Genomic DNA, 24,244 nt, shown 5'->3' on the forward strand with positions numbered 1-24,244 from the left:
TTAAACGTTGCTTATGACTTTCGTTTTTGTTTTTTTCTGTTTTGTTTTTGTTTTGAGATGGAGTCTCTCTGTCACCCAGGCTGGAGTGCAGTGACACAATCTCGGCTCACTGCAACCCCCGCCTCCCAGGTTCAAACGATTCTCCTACCTCAGCCTCCCCAGTAGCTTGGATTACAGGCCCATGCCACCATGCCCGGCTAATTTTTGCATTTTCAGTAGAGACAGGGTTTCACCATGTCGGCCAGGCTGGTCTGGAACTCTTGACTTCAGATGATCCGCCCACCTTGGCCTCCCAAAGTGCTGGTATTACAGGCGCGAGCCACCCCGCCCGGCCAAGATTCCATTTAAAAATGTTACTCTCCATTGACCTTATGTGAGAAAAAAGAAAAAAAATATGTGTTACATTTGCCACCTTTTCAAAAATGATGTTTCCTAAGATAGAAGAATATGAGAATTTGAATACAAGTGTTGATGGTTTATCAAAATGCTAGTTTGTTCATCATTTCATATATTCTTTTTTAAAATATTTTTTTAGAGACAGGGACTCCCTCTGGGTGATTCCTCTGTCACCCAGGCTTGGAGTGCAGTGGTGTGATCAAAGCTCGCTGCAGCCTCAAGCTCCTGGTCTCAGGGGATCCTCTCACCTTAGCCTCTTGAACACCACACCTGGCTAATTTTTCAATTTTTTGCAGAGATGGGGTGTCAGTGTCTGGCTATGTTGCCCAGGCTGGTCTTCAGCGCCTGGTCTCAAGTGACCCTCCTGTCTCAGCCTCCCAAAGTGCTGGGATTACAGGCATGAGCCACTGCACCAGGCCTTCATGTTTTCAAAAATTGTAAACTCACTGTAGGTTTGGAAATCCTTTTTTTCAGTATTTAAAAATCATTATCTGTTATGTGATAGCCTTGGGACCCCACTATTTGGTTACAGTACGTTTGAAAAATAATTCTTTTTATTTTCAAATGTTAATTTTCATCAAAACAAAATCAGTAGTTCCCGCTTTAGAAATGGATCTTTGGCATAGACATGTGGGCAAAAATCTTCAAAAGTAATAAAGGAGCCCCTTGAGTTGAGAAGTATTAAGTAAACACCAGAAAAAAAAAAAAAAGAAAAAAACATTGATCTCACCGAGAACTTCTACTCCTAGAATTCCTGATTAGTTGTGCCACACAGAGTATGTTACTTTGTGGGCCTCCATCAAATTCCAGATGGGTGGCTGGAGAGCACCCAGTGTCCCGGCTCTTGTGTGAGTCCCCAGACCTGCTTCATGCAGTTACCAGAACAATCGTTTAAAATGCAGTCAGATCGTGATACCCCTCTGCATCTGGAGAGGTCAAATGTCACACCTTTGATCTTAGAATAAAATACTGATTCTTTCCTGGCTTTACAAGGCCAGCTGCTCTGACTCATGCCAGCCCTCCCAGGCTTGCCTTTAGTCACTTTTCCTTCCCCTTCAGCTATTTGCATTTTCATCTTTTGGGGACCTTTCTGTGGACTCTACTTCAACATTCTGTTTATGTCCTTCGGAGCACTTGCTTCCGATCGTAATAACTGTGCGTGTTTATCTGTCATTCATTTCTTGTCTCCACCATTAGGCGGCATCCCCAGGGGGAGGTCCTCATCCACCTTGCTCTTTCCTGTGTTCCCAGTGCCTAATGAGCATTATTTGTCGATGAGTGAGTGAATGAGGAGAGCAAAGGAACACGCTGAGTGGTGACAGACACCAAGGTCACTCCACGCAGACCACATACTAGGTTATTTACATACATATAAGGAAGTCCCATCCATGACCCATGGCATGGGAAGCAAAGAGAGGGCTGTGGTTGGGATCAGGCCAAGAGCTGTACTTTTATCTTTGACTTATGCTTGTCATCAAAACCAGTCCCTCCCTGCTTAGAGAATACCAGCGAAGCAAACAGAACCTCAGGACCCACATGGAAGGAAGCTGGAGGGCAGCAAGGAAGCAGAGGCTTGCTAACCCATCAGGTGCAATTTTGCATCACTGCTATGGGTACCGATCCAGGATGCAAACATCAGCTGCTCAACCAACCAGTAACACTTTGTGTTGATCCAGTGCCTTCCCCTTGAAAAGGCACCAGCACAGCGTCATAGGCACCCAGCCTTGCTCAGAGGTAGGTACATTAACATTCCCATTTTACACATGGCAGGAGAATGCGCCCATGATCGGTGGGCTGGTTACACAATTGGCCAGCAGACTCGTGTGTGGCCTTCCAGGGGTTCTGCCTCCATCTTCACTGTGAGACGATCAGAGTCTGGACAAAGGAAACTAAGTTCAAAACTGTCACCAATTCCGAATCCAAGCCTGAGGAAGCCTGATGAGAGGCGTCCCCGGGAGAGGTAGCTGGGGCAGAAACACTTGCTGGGCTCCAGGGAGGCCTGGGCCAGACATCCTGAGGCATAGTTCCTCCACCTGCAAAGTGTTACTGGTTTGATGTAATTTCTGCTGCTGTTTGTGGCCTTTTTCCTAGGCAGGATCCTGGCACCTGACTAAGGAACCATAAAGAGAACAAGCCAGAATAAAATTAGTCCATCAGGGTGGGCTAATCTGGGGGTTCTTCAGGAAAGTGGACACCTTTTGGGCCACAGCGTCCAGCTCGATGGGGTTGGTGCACTGAAAGAGGTTGCTGTTTCGGACGAAATAATGTTTCAGGAAGTGCTGGCTCGCACACTTGTGCAATTTCCTCACCAGGCGTAGGAACGCTTTGCTGAAGACCTGCCAGTCTTTAAAGTGGGGATATTTCTCGCAGGTCCAAAAGAGCACGGTCTGTGGAAGGAAGAAGTGCTGTCAGACGTGGTTTCAGGCAATTGAGGAGGATATCTTGGGAACAATTAATGAGCATATGTGCCCTTGGAAAGAGGGAGAAAAGAGTTGCCCAGGGCAGACTGAATCTGCCATGAATTCACAATCCCCAGCTTCAGATGGGCTACCGTTTACCAGCGACCCCGCACCTCTTCCGAATCTATTCCCTCACCCTCCTCCAACATCTCCCATGGTCTCCACTCCAGGCGATGCCTTTGCCTTCTGCTCCACAGGGAAAAGGGAACCCCTCATCCTCCCAAACTAGACAGATCTTGCCCACTGAAGCACCCTCCTCTCTTCCTCCCTGCTCTGCCTCTCCTGCCTGTGGGGCTGACCCCTCCACGGGGCTCAGGATCCCACCACATGACCGATTACTGTCTTCCTCAACTGCTTTCGCCAGCTGAAAGCCCTCCTGCCACCCCGACCCCTCAGCCACCCCACCCTCACTCTTCCCTCTGCAAATCCAGGCTGTTCCGAAGAGTCGGCTCTATTATTTGTCATCATTTCCACTCCTCCCATTTCTCGCCTCAATCCGCTCCAACACGGACTCTTCTCTCATTAATCCTCAAAGGCTCTTCTCATCAAGGCCCAATGAGCTCCACGTTTCTAAATCCAACAGGCCTTTTTCAGCCTGCACCTCACCTGACCTTTCAGCAGAGAACCCCCACGCCCTCCCTCCTCAGCCATCCTTCCCTTGATTCCAAGCAATCTCCTCTCTGGGCTTTGTCCTGGCCCGGCAGCGCCTCCTTGGCAGGCTTATGCTCCTTGGCCTGCTGCGAGAGGTGGCATTTCTGGAGGCTCAGCTCCAGGCCCTCTTCTCCTCTCTGCATTCTCACGCCTTAGCTCTGTGTTCCCTCCACAGCAGCGGCTCTAATTCTCACTACATATGAGTGACTTGCAAATCTGTGTCTCCAGCCCAGACTTCTCCTCTGACTTCCTTACCGTGCATCTCATGGGTATCTGAAAGTTATCTCAGTCCCAACGTGTTCAAACTGAACCCCTGCCCTTCCTGCACAAACCTGATCTGCCTCCAGAGTCGCTTAGCTAGCTAGTTGTGCAACACACAAACGTAGGAGTCATCCTTCTTTCTTACCACCCCCAGTCAAGTCCTGCAATCCTCTTGCTTAAGGATTTCTGGAGTCTACCCACTCATTTCACCTCTAGCATTATTCTACCATCCCCCTCCCGTGCCTCCACATCTCACTGGACCTCTGCAGCAGCCATCTCATCAGCCTGTCCCTGTTCTTGCCACCATCCCAACGATCGCCATCCACACTGCTACCACTGGGATCATTCTGAAGCATAGACATCGACTTCCCTTCTCATCTAAAATACTTCAAGTTCTTCCCATTGTTTGTTAGCTAAAAACAACGTGGTGTGGTTTAGAAGGTTTGGTCCCTGCCTTCCTTTCCGGACTCATCTTGACCCAGGTACTCTCTTGCTGTCTCCATGTACCCACATCAACCGTTTCATGATTCCTTCTACCACAGGGCCTTTGCACACTCTGCTTCTGCTGCAAAGGACACACCTCTTTCCCTTCTTTGTCCATCATATCAAATTTCCCTAGTACACTCATTGCACACTCTCTTAGCCATGTACTTCTCATAAGAAGCAGTGACAACAGTCGTAGTTTTTATATTTATTTGATTAATTTTATCATTTCCCCTACTGGATTATAAACTTTATGACAGCCCTGAACGATGCCTTTTTTTTTTTTTTTTTTGAGCAGAGTCTCGCTCTGTCACCAGGCACCAAACTGGAGTGCAGTGGCACGATCTCGGCTCACTGCAACCTCCGCCTCCCAGGTTGAAGTAATTCTCCTTTCTCAACCTCCCGGATAGCTGGGACTACAAGCACATGCCACCATGCCCAGCTAATTTTTTTTTTGTATTTTTGGTGGAGATGGGGTTTCACCATGTTGGCCAGCTTGACCTCGTGATCCGCCCGCCTCAGCCTCCCAAAGTGCTGGGATTACAGGTGTGAGTCACTGCGCCCAGCCGATGCCTATTTTTATTCACTATTAAGCCACCCAGTACCAGCAGAGGCTAGCCCATGAGAGGCAGTCAGTAAACATTTATTGAATAAGTGAATTAATGAATTATCCATTCATGTTATGGTTTAGATATTGAGTATTTTTATACAGTCTATTTTTAGAGCGGTTGTACGTTCATAGCAACTAGATTATATTATTTTGAATAAATGAGTTAATTTCATGCTAATGAAGATAACCTAGATATCAGAAAAAGAATTTAATTCTTCTTGTTAATGAAGTTACCTCCCTAAGCAAACTGAGGCCGTTAAGCTCATTATAAGCAAGCCAATGGACTCTGAGTGGGTTTCAGGAATAAATAAGCCAATGAAAGATAAGCTTTGGCTTCACACGAAACAGTCTTGGAGCAGAGCCTTTTTGGGGAGAAGGTGAGGGCCTCATAAGAGAGTGTCAGACTTAAGGTGAGGCGAGTCTGAGTGCCACAGCTTCCTAACGCTGTTTTGCAATTCAACCTCTTCTACTTTTCCCAGAATGAAGATTTGGCAAGGATCCAGCACACTCAAGTCATCATCCCATTCATTTCCAGGGCAGGAACGCCTAAATGGGAGATAATTCTGCCTGCGGACTAAGGATAGAAGACCAGAGAAAAAGGCAGTTAGCACTGTTTCTGTTTATCTTACTCCAGAAATAGTCCCCTTAAAAAACATGCCCATCCTTGAGAACGCACAATTGTATTGTGCCATGCAGGTGGTCAGGGAGGACTGAAACAGAATCCTTAAGTTGTCTTAAAATCCACTAGGTGACTTAGGAGCCATCAGAATAGAAGTCAGCCTTACGGGTTGTATAGATTTGCAAGCAGCCATGGGCTGGAAGACCCGTGGAGGCCCCGTTCAATCCTGCCTGAAATATTCATGTCACTGAATGCATTTCTATCCATCTTAATTGAGAGGGAATGAGGTCGATTGTTAAGAATATGAGGTTTTGACATGAAATAGACTTGAGTTTGCTTCTCAGCTCTGCCTCTTCCTAGTGTGGCCTGTATAAAGGAAAGCAAGAGAAGCTAAATCCACGGAACGAATCAATGTATCTTCTGCAAGCACATGCCCCCCGCATCCAGGAGAACAGCCTGTGTGTTTTTAGGGGAGTGTGCTTGAGGGCACGTTGAGAATGTTGGAACACCAGCGAGAAGCCCCAGTGCGTGTGAATGAGATGTTAACAGATTCTTCCAAGGTCAAAAAAGATAGGTTATCAGGAAACATAAGAATGTGAAGCCAAGACTTCACCTTTTTACACACAAAAAAGAAAAGCTAAGATGTGAAGCCGCTCATTCAACTGCTCAACAAATATTTACTGAGCTACTATCTACAAAGCACTGGGGAGGTACTGGGGGTGTCGTTCATCCTTCTGTCAATGAACAAGACCATCAGGTAAGGTCAGCATGCTAGCTGGACAAGACCAATGTGGTATCTGTCCTTCAATAAGTTACTTTACAGCACACACAGTAACATGAGGCTGGAAGACGGTTTTGTCCATCAAATGAGAGGAGGAGCAGGCAAGCGTACGTGAGGAAGGCACCTCAGACAGGTGACTGCCCCAGGGACTACCTGAGTAGAAAGGCATCCATCCTTTCTGGGGCCAGGGAGGAGGGCTGAAGGTCCTGGACCCACGCTAGGCTGGGCTGGGGTGTCCTGCAAGAGTCTCCTACTTCTCCACCCCGGCAGGCTGCACACAGTTGCTACATAAGAGTCCACCTGACTCTGTATGGTACACAATTTGAGAAAGAGGGAGTCGGGAGAGTGGTCAAAGCCCACCTCTCCAGGGACTGCCCAGTCCAGGTCAGGCTCCGCTGCTCTGAGCCTTCACAGAGCCATGCTCCCCGCTTTCCTGCGCTTCCTCACTGTGTGATTCTACACACACCACGGGCTTGCCTCACCCATGTCTATCTCCCATGCTAGATCAGAAGTGCCATGAGTGAGGAACCACATCTGTGTCTGTTCACCTTTGTGCCTGCAGGGGTTGGGCCCACAGCAGGTAATGGGGCAGGCCTCTGGCCTAGAGTAATCTCAATAAAAGCTTGCTGAATGAATGAGGGAAGGCGTGAATGAATATGTACTCTTGGCTTTAGGGGAAGGGGAGGCAGGTGCTGGCAGAGCAAGGGAAAATCCTTGCCTGGTGAGTTGGATCCTGGAAAGAGGTGTGTGGCACTACCTGTGTGGTGGCTGCTGTGTTGCGTTTCCTGGCTCCCCTCCGTGTTGTGGGTCCGTGTGCATGAGGAGCTGTGCTTAGGCTGGAGTCGGTTCTAAGACCGGAGCAAACACGAAGCCATCAAAGTGTGAGGCACGAACCACATTTTGTAATTCATCCCTGAACCTCAGCAGGCTTTCCGGCACCTAGCGGGCACTCAGGTTGGTTTGGTGGGTAAAATAAAAGCAAGAGGAGAAGAAAAGTGGGAGAGAGGAGGGAATTGGGAAAGGGAAGGGAGGGAGGAAATTTTACCCTGGGCAGGGGTGTTGTGACTTTTACATATTTCCATAATAAGTAATCATTTGTTGGATGGCACATGTAGATACCAGAGCCTTATCCTGAATTTTTCGCACATGCCACGCCTTCTGAGTGGCTCTGGCCAGGCTCCACAGAGGCCACAGGGAGAATGACCTATCCTGTTATTCTCCAAAGCTGCCCCCGGGCCTTCTCCCACCTGCCCCACACTCACCTGCAGATGGTGAGATGTGATAACCGGCCTGATCCCCGGGCACCAGACGTCCTCCTTCAGCTGCCTCATGACTTGAAAACACTTCCTACGGCAGCCCCCATCGTCATCCAGCTGTTCCAGCAATACCTGCTCAGCACGGAAGAAGCTCAGCTGCCAGTGATAGCTTGAACAGGCCAACAAGTTAAACCCAAACGACTGGAATAAAGAGAAAAATATTGGGAAATGAGAAGAACAACGCTCACCGGTGTAGAAAGCCATCTCTGAAGCAGTCCACTGATCTGGGGAACCTGTCACCAGGCAGACAGCACATCCTACGTGGGGATGCGAAGGGGGAGTCAGGGAGACCACAAGCCACCTTGGATGTGGACAGTCAGAAGGTGGTACCCACTTCCTCTACTGAAGCAGTTCTCCAACTTGGGCACGCATCAGAATCACATCACTCAGAGGGCTTCTTAAAACACAGATTGCTGGGCCCTGTTCACAGGGTCTCATTCAGCAGGTCCAGAGCCGGGCCCGGGAAGCTGCATTTCTAACAAGGTCCTAGGTGACGCTGGTGCAGGGCCCACACTGAGAGCTGCTGATCTAGTGACACCTCAACTTTCTTTCGGAAACTTGTTGGCAGTCAGTAATGCTGTGGCTGGGTAAGCTGTCGGCATCACTGCTCTAGCAAGCGGGGGTCCCGCCCACCGATACCTTGATGCACTCCACTCTCTCTTGGGAAGGCCAGCGCTGCAGACATCGAGGCCACCGGGCTTTCTCGGACCAGGCAGTGGGGATCTCCACTGCGGGGACCAGCTCCACTTCCACCGGATATGCAGATGTTTCCACGGCAACCCAAACTGCAGAGCGGTTTCCTAGCATGCTGACCTTACCTGCTGGGAAATGACCAGCTGCGTAAGGAGAAGAGAAAGGCTTGCACAGCACCGGCGTTCAAACAAGGAATGTGTGAGCAGTTGCTCTGACCAGCTCCTTGCAACTGGTGTGGCAGCTTTCACAGTGTCTGTAGCATGTCAGAGATCGAGCTTTGACTTCAAAACCAGATGGCTGGTCAGCTAGCCAGCATTGGAGCTAAGAAGTCTCACTGCCGGTGGGTTGTTCTTTCTCCCCCAGTCCCAAGGCTTTTATGGTACCTTTCCTTTTAAATTAATAGATTCTTTTCAGAAGGCTCAACTAGAAAGAAAAAGTGTAGTGCAGATGCCCCTTGACTTACAACGGGGTCACATCTTAATGAAGCTGAAAATATTGCAAGCTGAAAATGCATCATCATAGCTTAGCCTAGCCTACCTTAAATGTGCTCAGAACACTTACATTAACTTACAGTTGGGTAAAATTATCTAACACAAAGCCTATTTTATAATAAAGTGTTGACTATCTCACGGAATTCATTGAATGGTTGTATGGGTACTTGAAGTACAGTTTCTACTAAATATGTATCACTTTCACACCCTTGTAAAGTAAAAAAATTATACATTGAGCCATGGTGAGTTGGGGACCATCTGTATTTGCTACCGTAAAATGAAAGCTAACTATTTTTCTGTATCCTTCTCCATTCCACCCAAACATCTAAATGTTGGTTTTCAGAGTAATGCAAACATAGGGAAGGTCAATGCCATTCTTTCCCACTTCACCTCGATGTTCTGACACTGCTTAGGGACAGCATCAGCCTCCTTATGTATTCATATGCCTTTGGTGAAATCTGGCTTCACATGTCTTTTATCTGAGCCTCAGTCTCTTAGATGGTATTTGTTTTTACCATCCACTCAGCTAGCCGAGTCTCAGAGGTACCTATCATCGGAAACCCCTGTAACCACAAAATACGTCGAAGCACGTTACAGCCACTGTTTCAAGGGTCAGGTGACTGGAAGGAAGCGTCCATTGCCTCGTTTTCTAACCAGGCAAAGAGAAGAAGAACAAACTAATGCATCTGGGAGTTTTCCAGCTCACATATTAGAATTTCCTCATTTCTAATTTGCTCCCCCTTCTTTCAAAAGATACAGTTTTTGTTTATTTGCCTTCATTACAAATAAAGATAAGCAGTGTTGAATAGGCCAGGATCTATTCGTCCTTCTCTGCTCATCCCAATTCTTGAAACAGATAGGAATCTATTATTTTGCATTTCCGTGCACAGGTAAGAAAATGGAAGCACATTAATTGTGTTAGGCTGTTCAGAAGGGAAACATTCCTCTCCTTGGCCAGGGTGGGATAAAGGGCTTGTTGTCTGCATCTTATCAGAGCTGCCCAGACAGGAACATGACAAGCACTTTAGCATTGTTTACTGAAAGCACCTCATCAACCTGGCCCGGTCTGAATTCTGCTCTGCACTTTCACTATGAATAATGTCACACAGCCTTAAGAGGTGAGCGGGTGCTGGAGCCAGCCCATCGGCCCACACCCTGCTCTGTAGCTGGCTCTGCTTACGAGGTGTGTGACCTTCAGAAGTGACTTAATCTTGCTAAGTCTCAATTTTCTCATCTCTAAAACAAGTAGGAAAAGAATTCTTATTCTATTGTGTGGTTACAAGGATTAAACTAAATAATCCATGAAATTTACTCTACTTAATAAAAAATCTATTAAACATGAACTATTACCACTATGGAAATTTTCATAGCTGTTCATCTAGACAAACAAATGTATGTACAAATACATCCTCTTATTTTCACACAGATGGAATTTCATGTTGTGTAGCAGTTTGGTTTTTCACTTAATTATCTAGCACATGCATTTTTCATAGCTCTGCATATATGCGTGGGCATATGCCTGTTCTTTTTAAAGGCTGCATAGTAGTCCAGGAGGCAGAGAGAGCACAATTCAATTTAGCCAAATAAACAATTTTCCTTTGTTAGCCATTTATATTACTTCTAGCTATTTACTATGATAAAACTTATGGCAGAGAATATCCTGGTGCATATTTCTTTGTGTATTTCTATAAATACATTTCTAAAACTAGAATTGTTGAATTGTCAAGTAAGCACATTATAAAAATAAAAAACAGACAAATTGCCCTTTAAAAAGGAGACACCAATTTACACTTCTAATAACCACATGAAAATACCCACTTCACCATGCCAGCTCGACACACAGCGAGATCACACTTTTCATTTCTTTTAACTAGTTAGGTGTTTTAATGCGCACATTAGTATATTCCATATATGTTGAAATATACATTAGATGGAACACCTTTTCTTATTTTTTTCAAGCCATTTGTATTATTTCCCTATGATTCCTTTTTTTTTTTTTTGGTAATTATTTCTGTTGGTCAGCTTACGTTTCTTCTTGTTTATAAATTAAGAAAATATAAATTTTCTTAAAATTTATATTTCATAAATTTTAATATTTTCTTTAAATATAAATAATAGAAAATTATATTTTATAAATTTATAAAATATAAACTATTTGTATTTAAAGAAAATATAAAAAGTTAAGAAAATTAGCCATTTCCAGTTTGAAATTCACTTTTTCACTTTGTGTGAACAAAAAGGGGGTGTGTGTGTGTGTGTGTGTGTGTGTACATATGCTGCATTGTACAGTAGCTTAAGACTTTGGAGTTGTCAAACTTAATCAGTTCTTTATGGCTCCTGGATTTTGTGTTTTGGTACAAGTTGGTGGTTTCCAAATGTGGAATCTCAGCACACTGGTACTGCAGACAGATGGAGGAGGTGCTGCGGTAGAAATGTGCTGATCACGAAGACCTGGGGTTTGTGAATAATTTGCCTTTTTAAAAAAAGTATGCTTAAGTTTTTAGGCCTGGTTAAGGCTTAATAATCCACAGCATTTTATAACTATGTCAGCACAGTAACTTTCTTAAAGTCACACGACTATTTTGTTAGTATGAATTCCAATCGTCTGTACATTAACAGCAGGGAAAAAAACGCTGATTCATATTTTGAGGATTAAATAAATGTGAAGAGCACATGATTACTTTCTCAAATTTAGGGTGTGAGCTGCAAACAACACCCAAGCAGAGGTTTTATAGAGTGAAAAGGGAATGTCAGCAATTTTCCCTTGTACTTGTTCCCGATCAGCTCACCTGAGAGGTGACAGGTTCTGATTGCGTTTTCCACCAGCTTCCGGAACACCAGGAGGACCTTGGCAGGTACAATGTCTCCATCAATATTCACATCTGTCTCATGCCACTGCCACAGGCTCTTCATAAATTGTTCCACCTCCAGCCACTGCTGCAGACCCTCGGGATCTCGCAAGGGGCAGGGCAGCCTGGTGCCGTGCAGGGTATAGTACCTCCAGCGCTGCTCCCTGGCTTCCCTGTAGCCGGCCAGGCCTTTTACTGGGACTGTGACGAGGAACTGACTGGGGGCCAAAACCTGGGATCAGGAAAGGATTGAAAATAAGCATGAGTTAATAGATTCAGAAAGTAACAGACATCCTGGGAACCAACCTGTCTCACCAGACAGCTCTGTTAACCACTCCCCCCTCAGCAGTGTGACCAGATACACAGGGACCTAGACCTGGGTGTTGCAAGTGGATTACATCTTTGTTCTGCCACTGAACCACTGTAAATACTTCAAGTAGGTAAATTAACTCGCTGAGTTTATGATTTCATGAATCTGCAAGTAAAGACAATGAACTAGACCAGGAACTTCACAGGGATCTGAAGTTTGAGAAAGAAGAATGAATATGCATTGATTTCCATGAAGATGCAGCACTGTAATTCTAATGCATTTGACCATTTCAACTTCATAATTACACAGTAAGGTAAGTTTGTTGCCATTTTCTTTTTCTTTTTTTAAGATGGGGTTTCACCATGATGGTCAGGCTGGTCTTGAACTCCTGACCTCAGATCATCCACCCACCTCGGCCTCCCAAAAGTGCCATTTTCCAGATGAGGAATCCAAGGTGCAGAGGGGCTTAAAGATCTCTCCAAGGACACACAGCCAGGAAATAGAAGAGTCAGAATTCGAGTTTAGGTCATTTGACAGCTTGTTCAGTTATTATTTCTCTACCCTAAGCTGGCACTCACCCAAGAATGAATGACATGGAATGGTGAATATTTGGACACAAATAAAAGGTAAGAAGTCATAATAGGAGGGGAGGTGAAAAGATTTTGTAAAATGGCTCCCTTTTTTTTTTTGGCCTGTACTGATAACCCATGGTCAGTGTTCATGACTAACCCTTCCAAAATCAAAGGTAAAATGAAAGCTTGTTTGTTTAGACAATGTGAGCTGTTGAGATGATTCTAAGTTTAAAGAAAAAAAGCAAACTATCAGAATCCACCTAATCCCCTTCTCCAGGAACCAGTGAAGCAATGACTGGGGGAAAGCAGTCAGACCAGCGGCCGAGGGATGGAGCAAGTGGGTAAACAGAGCCGTCAAAGGAGCCTGAACTCTGACCATGTCCCACTTCATGTACACCTTTGGCTGGGAGTCAGCTGCCTCCTCTTCATGGAAAATTCTGACCGTGGAATTTGGTTAACCCTTGCCCAGGACCAGTCACTGACCCACTGAGGGGTGAACACCCTCCAGCTGTTTCTGCCTAACTCTGAGAAAACAATAGTTTGATGTTTTAGATGATGCATCCACATGACTTCTGGTACCCATAAAAAGGTGGCTGGATTTAAAAAGAGGAAAAAACATCTAAAGTATAGAAATTTAATATCTGTACATTATTTCAATCCACTTTTACGTGAATTCAAAAGCGCAACGATCATGTTGTTAGTCATATAAGTGGTGCTTAGTAAATATTTGTTAAGCAGCCTGGGCAATATGACAAAACCCACCTCTACAAAAAAAAAAATACAAAAATTAACCTGGCATGGTGGCATTTGCACCTGTAGTCCCAGAGGGGCTTGAAGGTAAGCCTGGGAGTTTGAGACTGCAGTGAGCCATGATTGTACCATTGCACTCCAGCCTGGGTGACAGAATAAGACCCCGTCTTTATAAAAAAACAAGAAAACCCAAACCAAACCAAAACAAAACAAAAAAAAAAAACCATGTTGAATTTGATCTAAGATAAAAGCAATTTTATATCCTATGCTGTAACTATTTTCAAAGCATAATATGTAAGACATGACATATGTAAACACAAGATATATTTTAAGCTATGAATTCTAAGTAGGACCACTGAAAGAAATTTCCTAGGGTATAGTGCTAAGAAAAGCAATGTAATATGTCTATTTCTAGTCACTGGTTTACATGTGTTCAAGTTAGATTGGCCTGGGTAGTAGAGTTGGGCAAATGATTCCAGGATTCAACCTAGTTTTACAATTTTCACCCTGGAATTAATTTCCAACAATCTAACTCTGTTTCAAAATCCACAAATCCCAAAATCTCTCTAGTGGTTCTTGTGTCCACCAACTTTGAGACATAATAGGCCAGCAACGGTCTTTTGTTCAGGTACTAATTCTTTTGCTCATTTATTTATTCATTCATTCCATATAAGTTAAGTGTTTACCATGGGCCACACACCTTGCTGGGTGCTAGGAACAGAACGATCAGTAAACATGGTCTTTACAATCAAAGGATTTGCAGTCAGTTGTGAGAAACGGGCCATGAATACATACAAATTTAATACAAAGTGAAAGAGGTATGTGGCATCAGAAAAATCGAGATAAAGAATGATGGGGATTCAGAGCCTGACTTCTCTCACCTCTAAAATGGAGATAACCAGACTGTCTTTTTCACCAGGTGGTTTACAGGTTTCAGCGAGGTCGCTTCTGTGCATACAGTTCTGCCCTCACTAATGCGTTGCCTGAATGCTGATGTTACCTACTTACACTGGGTAGGACTCCTCAGCAGGGAGAGGGGTTGCAAGCCTGCTCCTGAAGCTTCTTCGTGCCACCTCTTCCACTTTCTTCCTTCCCCATCTGCAACCCTTAGACAATTACTTTCAACTGTCTTTTTGCAGATGCCCGTGGTTCCCTCCACCCCACCCCCAATCTATTAAGTAGATGGTTAGTAAATGAATGTGTGTTTACCTGAGCTTTGATTGTGACTGTGGAATGTGCTTTGGAATCAAAAGCCTCTATTGTGAGTTCTGGCGTTAGTGCCTGACATGGCTTGATCAAGTCATTTGACTTCTCTAAGCCTAGTTTTTCTCATCTAGGAATGTGGGGGCTCAAAGGAAATAACATCTATATTCTTCTCATTTTCTGTAGAGACGCCGTTTCATTACGTTGCACAGGCTGGTCTCAAACTCTTGGCCTCAAGCAGTCCTCCCACCTTGGCCTCCCAAAGTGCTGGGATTAAAGGCATAGACCACATCGCTGGATGAAATGGCATGTATAAAATAAGATTGTAAATAGCAAAAACTAAGAGTACCTGTGAAAAAAAGAATTGTTATGAGTATTCTTAGTGAGGCAAGCATCTGTCACATACTGACATCCCCCTGCCCGAGTGTCCTGGCTCTGCTGGTGGCACTTAGAGACAGAGAGACTTACTTACCTTAATATTTTCATTGTATGTTTCAGAGTAAGGCACGACTTGAAATCTAATGTCTTGGGAGCTGATATTTGTGGTCAAATGATGAACGACTTTCTGCACCTCCTCCACAGCCTGGGAAATCTGCTGGCGCCTCAAGTCCACCTGGGTGTAGGAGGGATCAGCAGAGGTGGTTATTTCCTATGTGGGCCCCAAGGCACTGGCATAAGAAACTGAGGAGACAAGGGAACAGCAAGGGGTGACCCGGGGAATTTAGTTCAAAAATCCTGCCTTCCCAAGATGCAGGGGAGATGGACTTCGGTCAGACTCTACTGAGAAGACACATGTTGGGGCCTCAATGTTCTTTTTTATAACAGATGCATTCATTTGGTATTTATCTAGGACCTACTATGTAGCAGGTGCCAGGCCAGGTGCTGGGGATACAACAGTGATTAAGACAACGGTGAACAGTGTAGATACTTGCCCTCTGGTTGAAAATACAGGAATATGGCCAGGCGCAGTGGCTCACGCCTGTAATCCCAGCACTTTGGGAGGCCGAGGCAGGCGGATCACAAGGTCAAGAGATCGAGACCATCCTGGCCAACATGGTGAAACCCCGTCTCTACTAAAAATACAAAAATTAGCTGGGCATGGTGGTGTGTGCCTGTAGTCCCAGCTACTTGGGAGGCTGAGGCAGGAGAATTGCTTGAACCTGGGAGGTAGAGGTTGCAGTGAGCCGAGATCGCGCCACTGCACTCCAGCCTCATGACAGAGCAAGACTCTGTCTCCAAAAAAAAAAAAAATAAATACGGGAATAAGGTTGGGTGTGGTGGCTCACGCCTGTAATCCCAGCACTCTGGGAGGCCAAGGTAGGTGGATCACCTGAGGTCGGGAGTTCAGGACCACCCTGACCAATATGGTGAAACCCAGTCTATATATTAAAAAAAAAAAGAAAGATAAAAAAGAAAATACAGGAATATATGTAAATATAATATAATATATTATATATAATTATAAAATGTCAATATCATAATATACAGTATTATACCTGATATTACATTATACATAGACACACATATGTATGTATGTATATATGTGTATTTCTGTATATATATACATTTTCATAGATATGTGTGTTTAGGTGTCTATGTGTGTGTGTATAATATAATATCAGGTATGATAAGTCTCATGAAGAAAAATAAAATATGATAAGGGACCAGAGAATAAAGTGGCAGCTATTTTAGTTAGGGTGGACAATGGACAAAGAAGACTTCTCTAAGGAGGTGACATTTGAGCAAGGATGAGGACAGCTTAGGAGAGCAGATTCCATGCTCCTCCTCTGAAGCAGACAATTCCCTAAGGCTAGCAGCGAGGCCGCTGAGGATAGACCGGCAAACAGAAGGTGACAGGGGGTGGGTCTGGAGAGCAAGGCAGGGGCCGGGGCATCACACAGGGCTTTGTAAACCATGGTGAGACTCTCCCATGGCACCGTCATGCCTGCTGCCCTGGGTGTGAATATTAAACTTCTTAACATGCATCAGCGCTCAGCAGCTTGCCTCCTACCGACGTCATCAGTAAGTGATGGTCCTGCTTGTCTCTGTACTCACCCCTGCGTTTTGCTTCTAGACCCTTAAGAAAAGGCATGCATTTATGTTTCTGCTGATAGAGAGTTACCACAGTGACTTACCAAGAGCTGGGAAATTCTCATAGAAAATTGAACACTAATCAGATACTTAAGGTTTAGGGAAATAGATGTTTGTGGGAAACACAAAGGAACTTTTAGTAAGCTCCAGGAGAAACACAGAAAAATCCAAATAAGAGACAGAAGGGTCTGCAAGGTTTTTCTGAAATGGAGGGGGCTCTTTATCATTTGCTCAGGAGGCACTTACAAGCCGCTGTCATGACAAGACTCTCCTTCAGAGGCTCCTTCAGCCAGTAACCAATTTTAAGCAATATCAGATACGTCTCAATCTAACGCCCATCCATGAATCTCTGAATTATGGTATAATGGCTGTTTCTACATATTTTAGAATCATTTTTAGACATCCATAAACTGATCACGACAGCCAGGAAAAAAAGCCCACGTCAAAGAGATTCCTGTTTTCCTAAATTACGTCATCAACTGGGCCAGTCACCTGAGATCTCACTCATACTTCCCATCAACCAGGAAGCCAACTTCACATGTACATAGAATAAGAATGTGACTGTGCACCTATTTGTACACATGTTGTGTAGCAGAGAGTCAGTTCATCAGTAAGTATCTGTTTAACACGTGCTCTGTGGTGGGCGCCGTTCAATGCTGAACACAGCAATGCATAAAATAGACGCGGCCATGCACTGGCAATAGTGAGGAAGACAAATACAGGTACAGAATACCAGTGTGGGGATGCTATTATGGAAAAAATAACAAATGACAAATAAAGCTTTTAGAGGCCCAAAATGAAGTTTCCTCTCCAGCGCAGGACTTCCCCACTGTGTCGTGATTCAATCTTATTCGAGTAATTTTAGCAGAACATCTAGTTTATGCTGGGCTCTGTGCACACATGTTGCCACAAGGTTTCTAGATAACTTGACAAAGCAAGACAAATAAACTGGAAATTGACATCACTGCACTCTGGTGCAAGGTAGAGGTCTGCACAAATGCTGTGGATACACAGAAAAAGGACACTTCACCCAGTTTAGAGGCTGGGAGGCCTCCCTGGAGACACAGTGTGTTGGAGTTTTATCTTGAAAGCTTAGTAGGAGTCCGCTAGGAAGAAAGGAGCATGAAGCTTGCTCCAGAAAGAGAAAACAATTGCACAGGCATACCAGCACAAAGAGAGAATCTGTGTTCCTCATGCCTGTGCGATTGTTCCGTGATATTTTTAGAATATAATCACCTTAGAGGAGGTGGTGAAGTGGGAGGATAAACAGTGAGAGGTCTCAAAAGTAGAGGAAGAATTTCAAGAACAAAGTCAACAGTAAGTGGCTGAGTGAGTCAAGGCCCCCAAATGTCCATGGAGTCTGCTGTGTTGAGGGAATGCTGGGCACTAGCATTAATGGTTGGGGAGAAGTGGGCCTAAGTGGTGGATTAAGGCTGAATGGAAGACAACCAAGTGAAGCAACTCCTCCAAGATCTTTTACTTGGGGGGAAAACCAAAACAACAGGAATGTGAACAGGTTTTCCTTGTTTGTTTTGGTTTGCAAAATGATACACAGGCTTCAGCATTTTTAAATGCTGAGAGAAAAGAGTCAGTGGTGAGAGAGGAGAGAGCAAAACCATTTTGTAAGGATTTCCCACCCGAAAGGAGTCATGACATCCAGAAGCCTGAGTGAGGAATTCATCTTGGTGTGGCAGAAGGAAAGGGGAAAAGGGCGCAGACACAGGTAAAAGGGTAGGGAAGAGGTTTCAGGCGATAGACTGGTGCAACAGCTGCTGTAAGGAATGAGAGACTGTTTGTTTAGGTGCATGTGTAAACATAGCCAGACAGTATCAAGACTTGGCTGAGGCTGCGTCCATGAGGCTGTGGGATACCAGTAAGCTCAATTGTGAGATCTTCACCACCTCTTAGCCCTCCAAAGGTAAGCGCTGAGGTGCTAAGATTGGAGTTTGCTGGGCAAGAGCCAGAGAAAGATTAAAAAGCAAGGGAGGGTTTTAGTGGCGGGCTACATTTTCCAGCCTGAATAAAGGACAGATAAAGCTAATGGTAGAAGAGGGAACATGAGGCAAGTTCAGGGACCTGAAGTCTGATCAGGTACAGTGGGGAACAGTAATACAAGAGTTAACTAGATAGAACATTGCAGGCAGAGTTATTGAGAAAGAGTATTCTCTAAGTTAAGTTCTCAGAATATGCTGAAGACCAAGACGAGCCTCCCGAATCTACCAGCCCCACTGATGTAATTCCATGGAACCTGAATGTTAGGGACATAGCAGTGAATATATGTGTGTGTGTATATGCATATACATATACATGTAAATATATTTTTCCCGAGTTAATAAACTAATGAAAGATTCATCACCATCAAATCATCTTTAACTAATAGAAGTATAAGAGTGTATGCATGTACATGTGTGTGCATGTGTGTACATAACACACTTGAAGAATAGCCGATTGGAAAAAGTACTTCATTATAAATCTCTTCAACAAATGAATTGTGTCCTCATTTTTTTTTTTTTTGAGATGGAATTTCACTCTTGTTGCCCAAGCTGAAGTACAGTGGCACGATCTCGGCTCACTGCAACCTCCGCCTCCCAAGTTCAAGTGATTCTCCTGCCTCAGCCGTCCAAGTAACTGGGATTACAGGTGCCCTCTATCATGCCTGGCTAATTTTTTGTATTTTAAGTAGAGACAGGGTTTTATTATGTCGGCCAGGCTGGTCTCGAACTCCTGACCTCAAGTGATCTGCCTGCCTCGACCTCCCAAAGTGCTGGTATTACAGGCGTGAGCCACCACGCCCAGCCAAATTGTGCCCTCATTTGATGGTGAAATTCTTACCGGGCAGGACACGATCACACACTCCTGGAAAACAACTATAATCTCTCACTTGCCACACAGGTTGTTAGCTCACCCTTATGACCTGTTTTGATTGCCAAAGGTGAAAGTCGAATAAGAGAATGCTTTCTGAGACCTAGAATCACAAATTCCAGTTTTAATTTTCTTCCTCCATCACTTTTGTTGCAATTTAGACTCAGGATCTTAGAAATGGACGAGACCTCAGAAATTGCCTTGTCTGGTGTGACTTTACAGAGGACCAGCATGACAGGCGGCTTTCCTAACATCACACCAGCAGTTAGATGCAGAACTAGACAGGTCCTCCGACTCTTCTTTCCATCACAGTTTGCCACACCCTCAAGCACTGATGTACCAGAAGTATCACCTACCCTTTATCCTCTTCCTGAACCTAAAAGTGCCTTCAACTTAAAGACTCATTACGTCTCCGTGTATTTGGGCATCAGCAACTGTTCTGGCTTCTCACAAGCACAAAGGGTCATGCCGCAGGGGCCAGACAGTGAAGCCCCTGCTGTGGGACCTGAGTGGAAGCCTCTTTCTCACTAGGCGATGGGCAGCCCCGTCCCTCGCCACATCTCTGGCTACACTTCCTGCAATAAGTTCTTACCCACACAGCATCACTGCGCTATTTGGTAGGCCCAGAAGTGACTTGTGCTGGGGGTTTCCAGGCTTAGTCCCAGACACCTCTTGTCACCCTCATGGTGTGACAACACAGAATCCCCAGACTGTTTCTCTCCACTTCTCCTGGCCACACCCTAGGCAGATACAGCAAGAAGTTCATTTCAGGGTGTGGAAAAGCAGGCACTGGGGCTTGGCAGCCTTGAGACAGCCTTGTGGCCAAACCTAGTTCATGGCAAAACATGGAAACAAATTCTGTTTGGGCCTCGCTCCTTCCAGGTGTGTCCCCATGCTGTTGCAGGTCCATGTCCCATCCTGGGCCCCTTTCCCCTCCTCCTCCTTAACCACAGCGTCAGACTCATTGTTGCCCCACAAGTCACTTGCTGCTATTATTAGCACAAGTTCGTGAATATTGCTGCTATTAATAGCTCGTTTGTGAATAAGTTACTGTTTCAAATATAAATTATGGAAACTCAAGGTTATTCCTTACAATAATATCACTCTGACTCACTCGCATTCCGGTACGCTTCCTTGCGAGAAAGACGGAGTGTTGGTGCTAAGTGGCATGCCAGGAATGGCACACAGGTCATGCCCATGAGCAGGTGGCCCATGTGTATGTCATTTCCGATGAGTGTTACTGGGAAGAAAAGACTGAGAACTTCCTTCCAGAAAACAAGAGGTCAGACCTTCAATTCTGGAATTGCATGGAATCCAATAATCAGTTAAAAGAATTTCAACCAAACAAAAACAGGTATCATCTCCGTCTTTCGGGGGCTAATAATTTAGAGAAATGGAAAGTTCAATCCAGTGATAGATACACACGAGAAAATACGCTTCCCACCATCATATCCCTTCCTTTTTAGACGAATTCTTCCATGAATCAAATGCTTGGGCCACACAGAATATTTGCAGCCCCCAAACGTAGCAGAAGCAGCAGCACTGTAATACTGAGATTATTGAGTCTTTCCTGTGTGCAGACCCTTTTGTAAGGGTAAGCTCATTTGTGCCTATCCATAATTCTTTAAGGTGGATGCTATGATTATCCCCATTTTATAGATGAGGAAACCAAAGTTCAGAACGTTTAAGTAATTTTCCCAGGTTCCCAGAGTTAGTAAGTTACAGAACACAGGTAGCATCCTTCCAAAACCCGTATTTGTAACCACTGCACCGTTCTGCCTCTCCAAAAGAAAAAGGTGACCGGGAATGAAACACACCTTGACCGTGTGAATGGGGTTCCCTTAGTCCTGAAGGCCTTTCCTATACTTCTCCACTTATTAAAACCCTACACTTCGTTCAAGGCTTTGTCTCCACTCTTCTTTCTGTAAGACACCTTTCCCATCAGACCTAATGCATCTCTGCTCTCCTCCAGCAATCTGTTGAAATCTCTACTGCTTCCCTTACGGTCCGCCATGCATTATATCAAGCATTTGCCTGACTGCACGTGAAATTCCCTCCTTCTTCCTTTGGAGTTATGTGCAAAATCTGCATGTAGGACAGGGCTAAGACCAAAACTAAAATTTCCCTCTCATTCAGCAGGCCACATCTCAGGCCTTGGTCTTCCTCAAACACAGTATTTTGTACAAAGTATTAGCACAGTATTTTGCACAAAGCAGGTGCTTAGTATGTGTTTGCAGAGATATAACGGAGTTTAGCAGAGGACATACGGCCTTTGGATTTAAAAAGATGAGGCTAAAACTTCAGCCCCCTCATAATTTAGCCGTGTAACTTTGGATGGACAAGTTATTTAATCTCCACAAGCCTCTGTTTCCTCCTCTGTAAAAACAGAGGCAATTTGTACGTCACATGGCTGTTGATTAGATCAGATGAGATCCTGTAAGCACCTTGACCTGTCGGCTTCCACACCACTCTTGCCTCACCTTTAATGAACTCTGAAGAGATTTCTGATCATATATATGCAAGATACTCTGTGAATGTCAAAGAGAAGGACATGCAAGACACTGCTCTTCCCTCCAGAAACTTATAAAGAATGAAATGATTTGACATGTAAGTTGCCAATCGAGATGATAATAGGACAGTGTGAGGAGTTGATGCACAACTCATGGCCAAATAAATGGTGCCAGTGATACTAATTCTAATGGGAGTGAATATGTGGGCAGAAACACTTCGTGTTGGGAGTCAAGGACTCCGTCTCGAGAAGGTGAACTCTGAATTTGAAGGATGAATATGAGCCGGAAAGGTGGCAAGCAGGAGCTGGGGCCCTTGGCCTGCTCAGGGCCCAGTTCTCACTGGGCAGAAGTGGGAGAGTCAATCACCTACAGGAATGGAGTAGGAGACGCATGTGAGAGAGGCCGCGGGGACCAGGAGCAAGTGTCAGATACCGGAGTGTTCAGCCTCCTGAGAGGTGGCCAGCACATGCTCTGCTAACAAACACTCAGCCCCGCCACACGGTTTCCAGGGAAGAAATTGGGACCTGTGGTTGCCAAATATTCTGATTGTTTTTCCCCTCAAAAGACAGCAATCTGCATGTCTATGCAAAACCTCGCTATTTTGAAATGTTTGTGAAAAACATTAGAAATAATCTACAGGGCAAACAACACATGGGCACGAGCTGGATTCAACATGTTGAGCACTGTTTAGGATTTCTGCTACGGGAAATGCAGGGGGAGCAGAGGGCAGAAAGAGCAGTCCAAGTTACTTGAACGCTATGCTAAAGATTTTGGAGTTTTTTCCTACAAAAAATACAGGACCCATGGAAAAAAAATACCAGCCAGTATCTCTACCATTTAGAATCCTCAAAGGGAGGAATAATGGGAAATCACTTTGTTTACTATAGTTTTGTCATCCCAGGTTTTCCTTATTTATTTCTCTTAATGATTCTGTCTAGGAAACACACTTTGCTTATCCCTATGATAATGATCTTTGCTTTGTGTGCTTGTAAAGGCATGAAAACTGCAGACTAGTTCCTACTTCTTAGTCAATTTAACTATTTTGGTTTTAACATTAACATCCTGCCTTGGTAGCTTCATCCGTAAATGAAAAGGCTTAAACTGGATAATATTTTAAGACACCTTCAAGTTCTAACATTTTTTGACAGCCTACGACCATCTAGAAGAAATTAAATTCTTAACTGATGTGTACCAAAAATATAATATTTAAAAACCTAGTAGTTTCACAGTTTTTAAGAAGCGTTGTTTTAATTTCATTTGCTCTTTTTCCAAGACCCCATGAAGCTCCTATTACTATTCCCATTTTACAAAGAAGAAGGCCAAGGCTCAGTCAGATTAAGTGACTCGTGACCACGCGAGTGTCAGTTGCAGAGCTGGAGTTCCCCCCATCCCCCAGATTCCAACTATTCCAACTCTCTGTTCTATATTCTATACTGAGCATGTCTCTGGGAACTGAACCCTCAAAGAGAAGACTGAAATATGTGAAGTCCCCAAACATTGTTATGGGTGACAGTCTGTTTTCTGAGGAGCCTTTTATGTACATTTAGAAACAGCTTGAGATCCTTTCTGGATCAAGGCTTGGTTGGGAGCAGTGTGAATGTGGAAGGGGTGCATGGGAGAGACTGGGTCTGTCCTTACCTTATTCAGCAGGCAATCTTCTAAGTCTCCCACAGTAAGGGATTTCATGGCTTCTTGGTCAATCCTGAGTAGAACAGCAACTTCCTGGGTTTTTTTCTCAATGGAGTATAACACTCATGAGTAGATAGCACACCCAGTAATGTGAGTCTCTCGGTATTGAATTTTTCCGGAAATGTGTAATGGACCAGAGATTTTCCTTCCAAACCTTTCACTCAAGTTTTATTTCCAAATTGTGAAAATCCAGCTGTCATCTTCTGGGAAATTTTTAAAAAAGAATTTAAAAAGAAGAGTTGATAAAATTGAATTTGAGTCCAACCTAATTATACCTTATTTCACTATATTGACTGGTTCTTTGACCAGAGAGCAATTTTCCAAATTGTATTTCCCACCCAAGTACTTAAAAGTTCCATCCAAGTTAGGAATACCCCGTGCTTGGCTTCTCCCCACCTTTTATGCTCCTGTCCCGACAGTAGATGCACCGTGGAACTCAGTATCTTATATCTCCTCATCCTTATCTTGTTGACAGTAAATACCCCTTGCTCTCCAATCCAGAAAATCCCACAGATTGCTTTACTTTCTTTACAATAAACAAATAAAAAACTGCTGAACAACCAGCCTGGGACCCATCATTATGCCCACAAACAAGTGATCAGGTTTTGTCAACCACAGCAGAGCACAACGGTTAGCATTTGGAAAAGC

The 24,244-nt window shown here is 44.5% G+C and overlaps 1 protein-coding gene across 1 annotated transcript; it reads right to left on the minus strand.

Moving 5' to 3' along the window:
* Positions 1–852: 852 nt before the first annotated feature.
* On the minus strand, positions 853–23,796 carry MAB21L3 (mab-21 like 3). Its single transcript, XM_017524199.2, has 6 exons — positions 23,546–23,796; positions 14,917–15,057; positions 11,550–11,841; positions 8,216–8,394; positions 7,523–7,717; positions 853–2,783 (listed from the first exon to the last, which is right to left on the minus strand). The coding sequence occupies exons 1-6, from the start codon at positions 23,591–23,593 to the stop codon at positions 2,550–2,552; spliced, it is 1,089 nt and encodes a 362-aa protein (XP_017379688.1). The 5' UTR covers positions 23,594–23,796; the 3' UTR covers positions 853–2,549.
* Between the last annotated feature and the right edge of the window lie 448 nt (positions 23,797–24,244).

This window comes from Cebus imitator, unplaced genomic scaffold, assembly GCF_001604975.1.
Source record: "Cebus imitator isolate Cc_AM_T3 unplaced genomic scaffold, Cebus_imitator-1.0 Scaffold32, whole genome shotgun sequence".
Classification (NCBI taxonomy): Eukaryota; Metazoa; Chordata; class Mammalia; order Primates; family Cebidae; genus Cebus; species Cebus imitator.

Coding starts and splice junctions, on each gene's coding strand:
- MAB21L3 (XM_017524199.2), bottom strand. CDS start 23,593: ATGAAATCCCTTACTGTGGGAGACTTAGAAGATTGCCTGCTGAATAAG. Junction 15,058..23,545: donor AAGATTGCCTGCTGAATAAG/GTAAGGACAGAC, acceptor TCCTACACCCAG/GTGGACTTGAGGCGCCAGCA. Junction 2,784..7,522: donor TCACATCTCACCATCTGCAG/GTGAGTGTGGGG, acceptor TTCCTTCCACAG/ACCGTGCTCTTTTGGACCTG.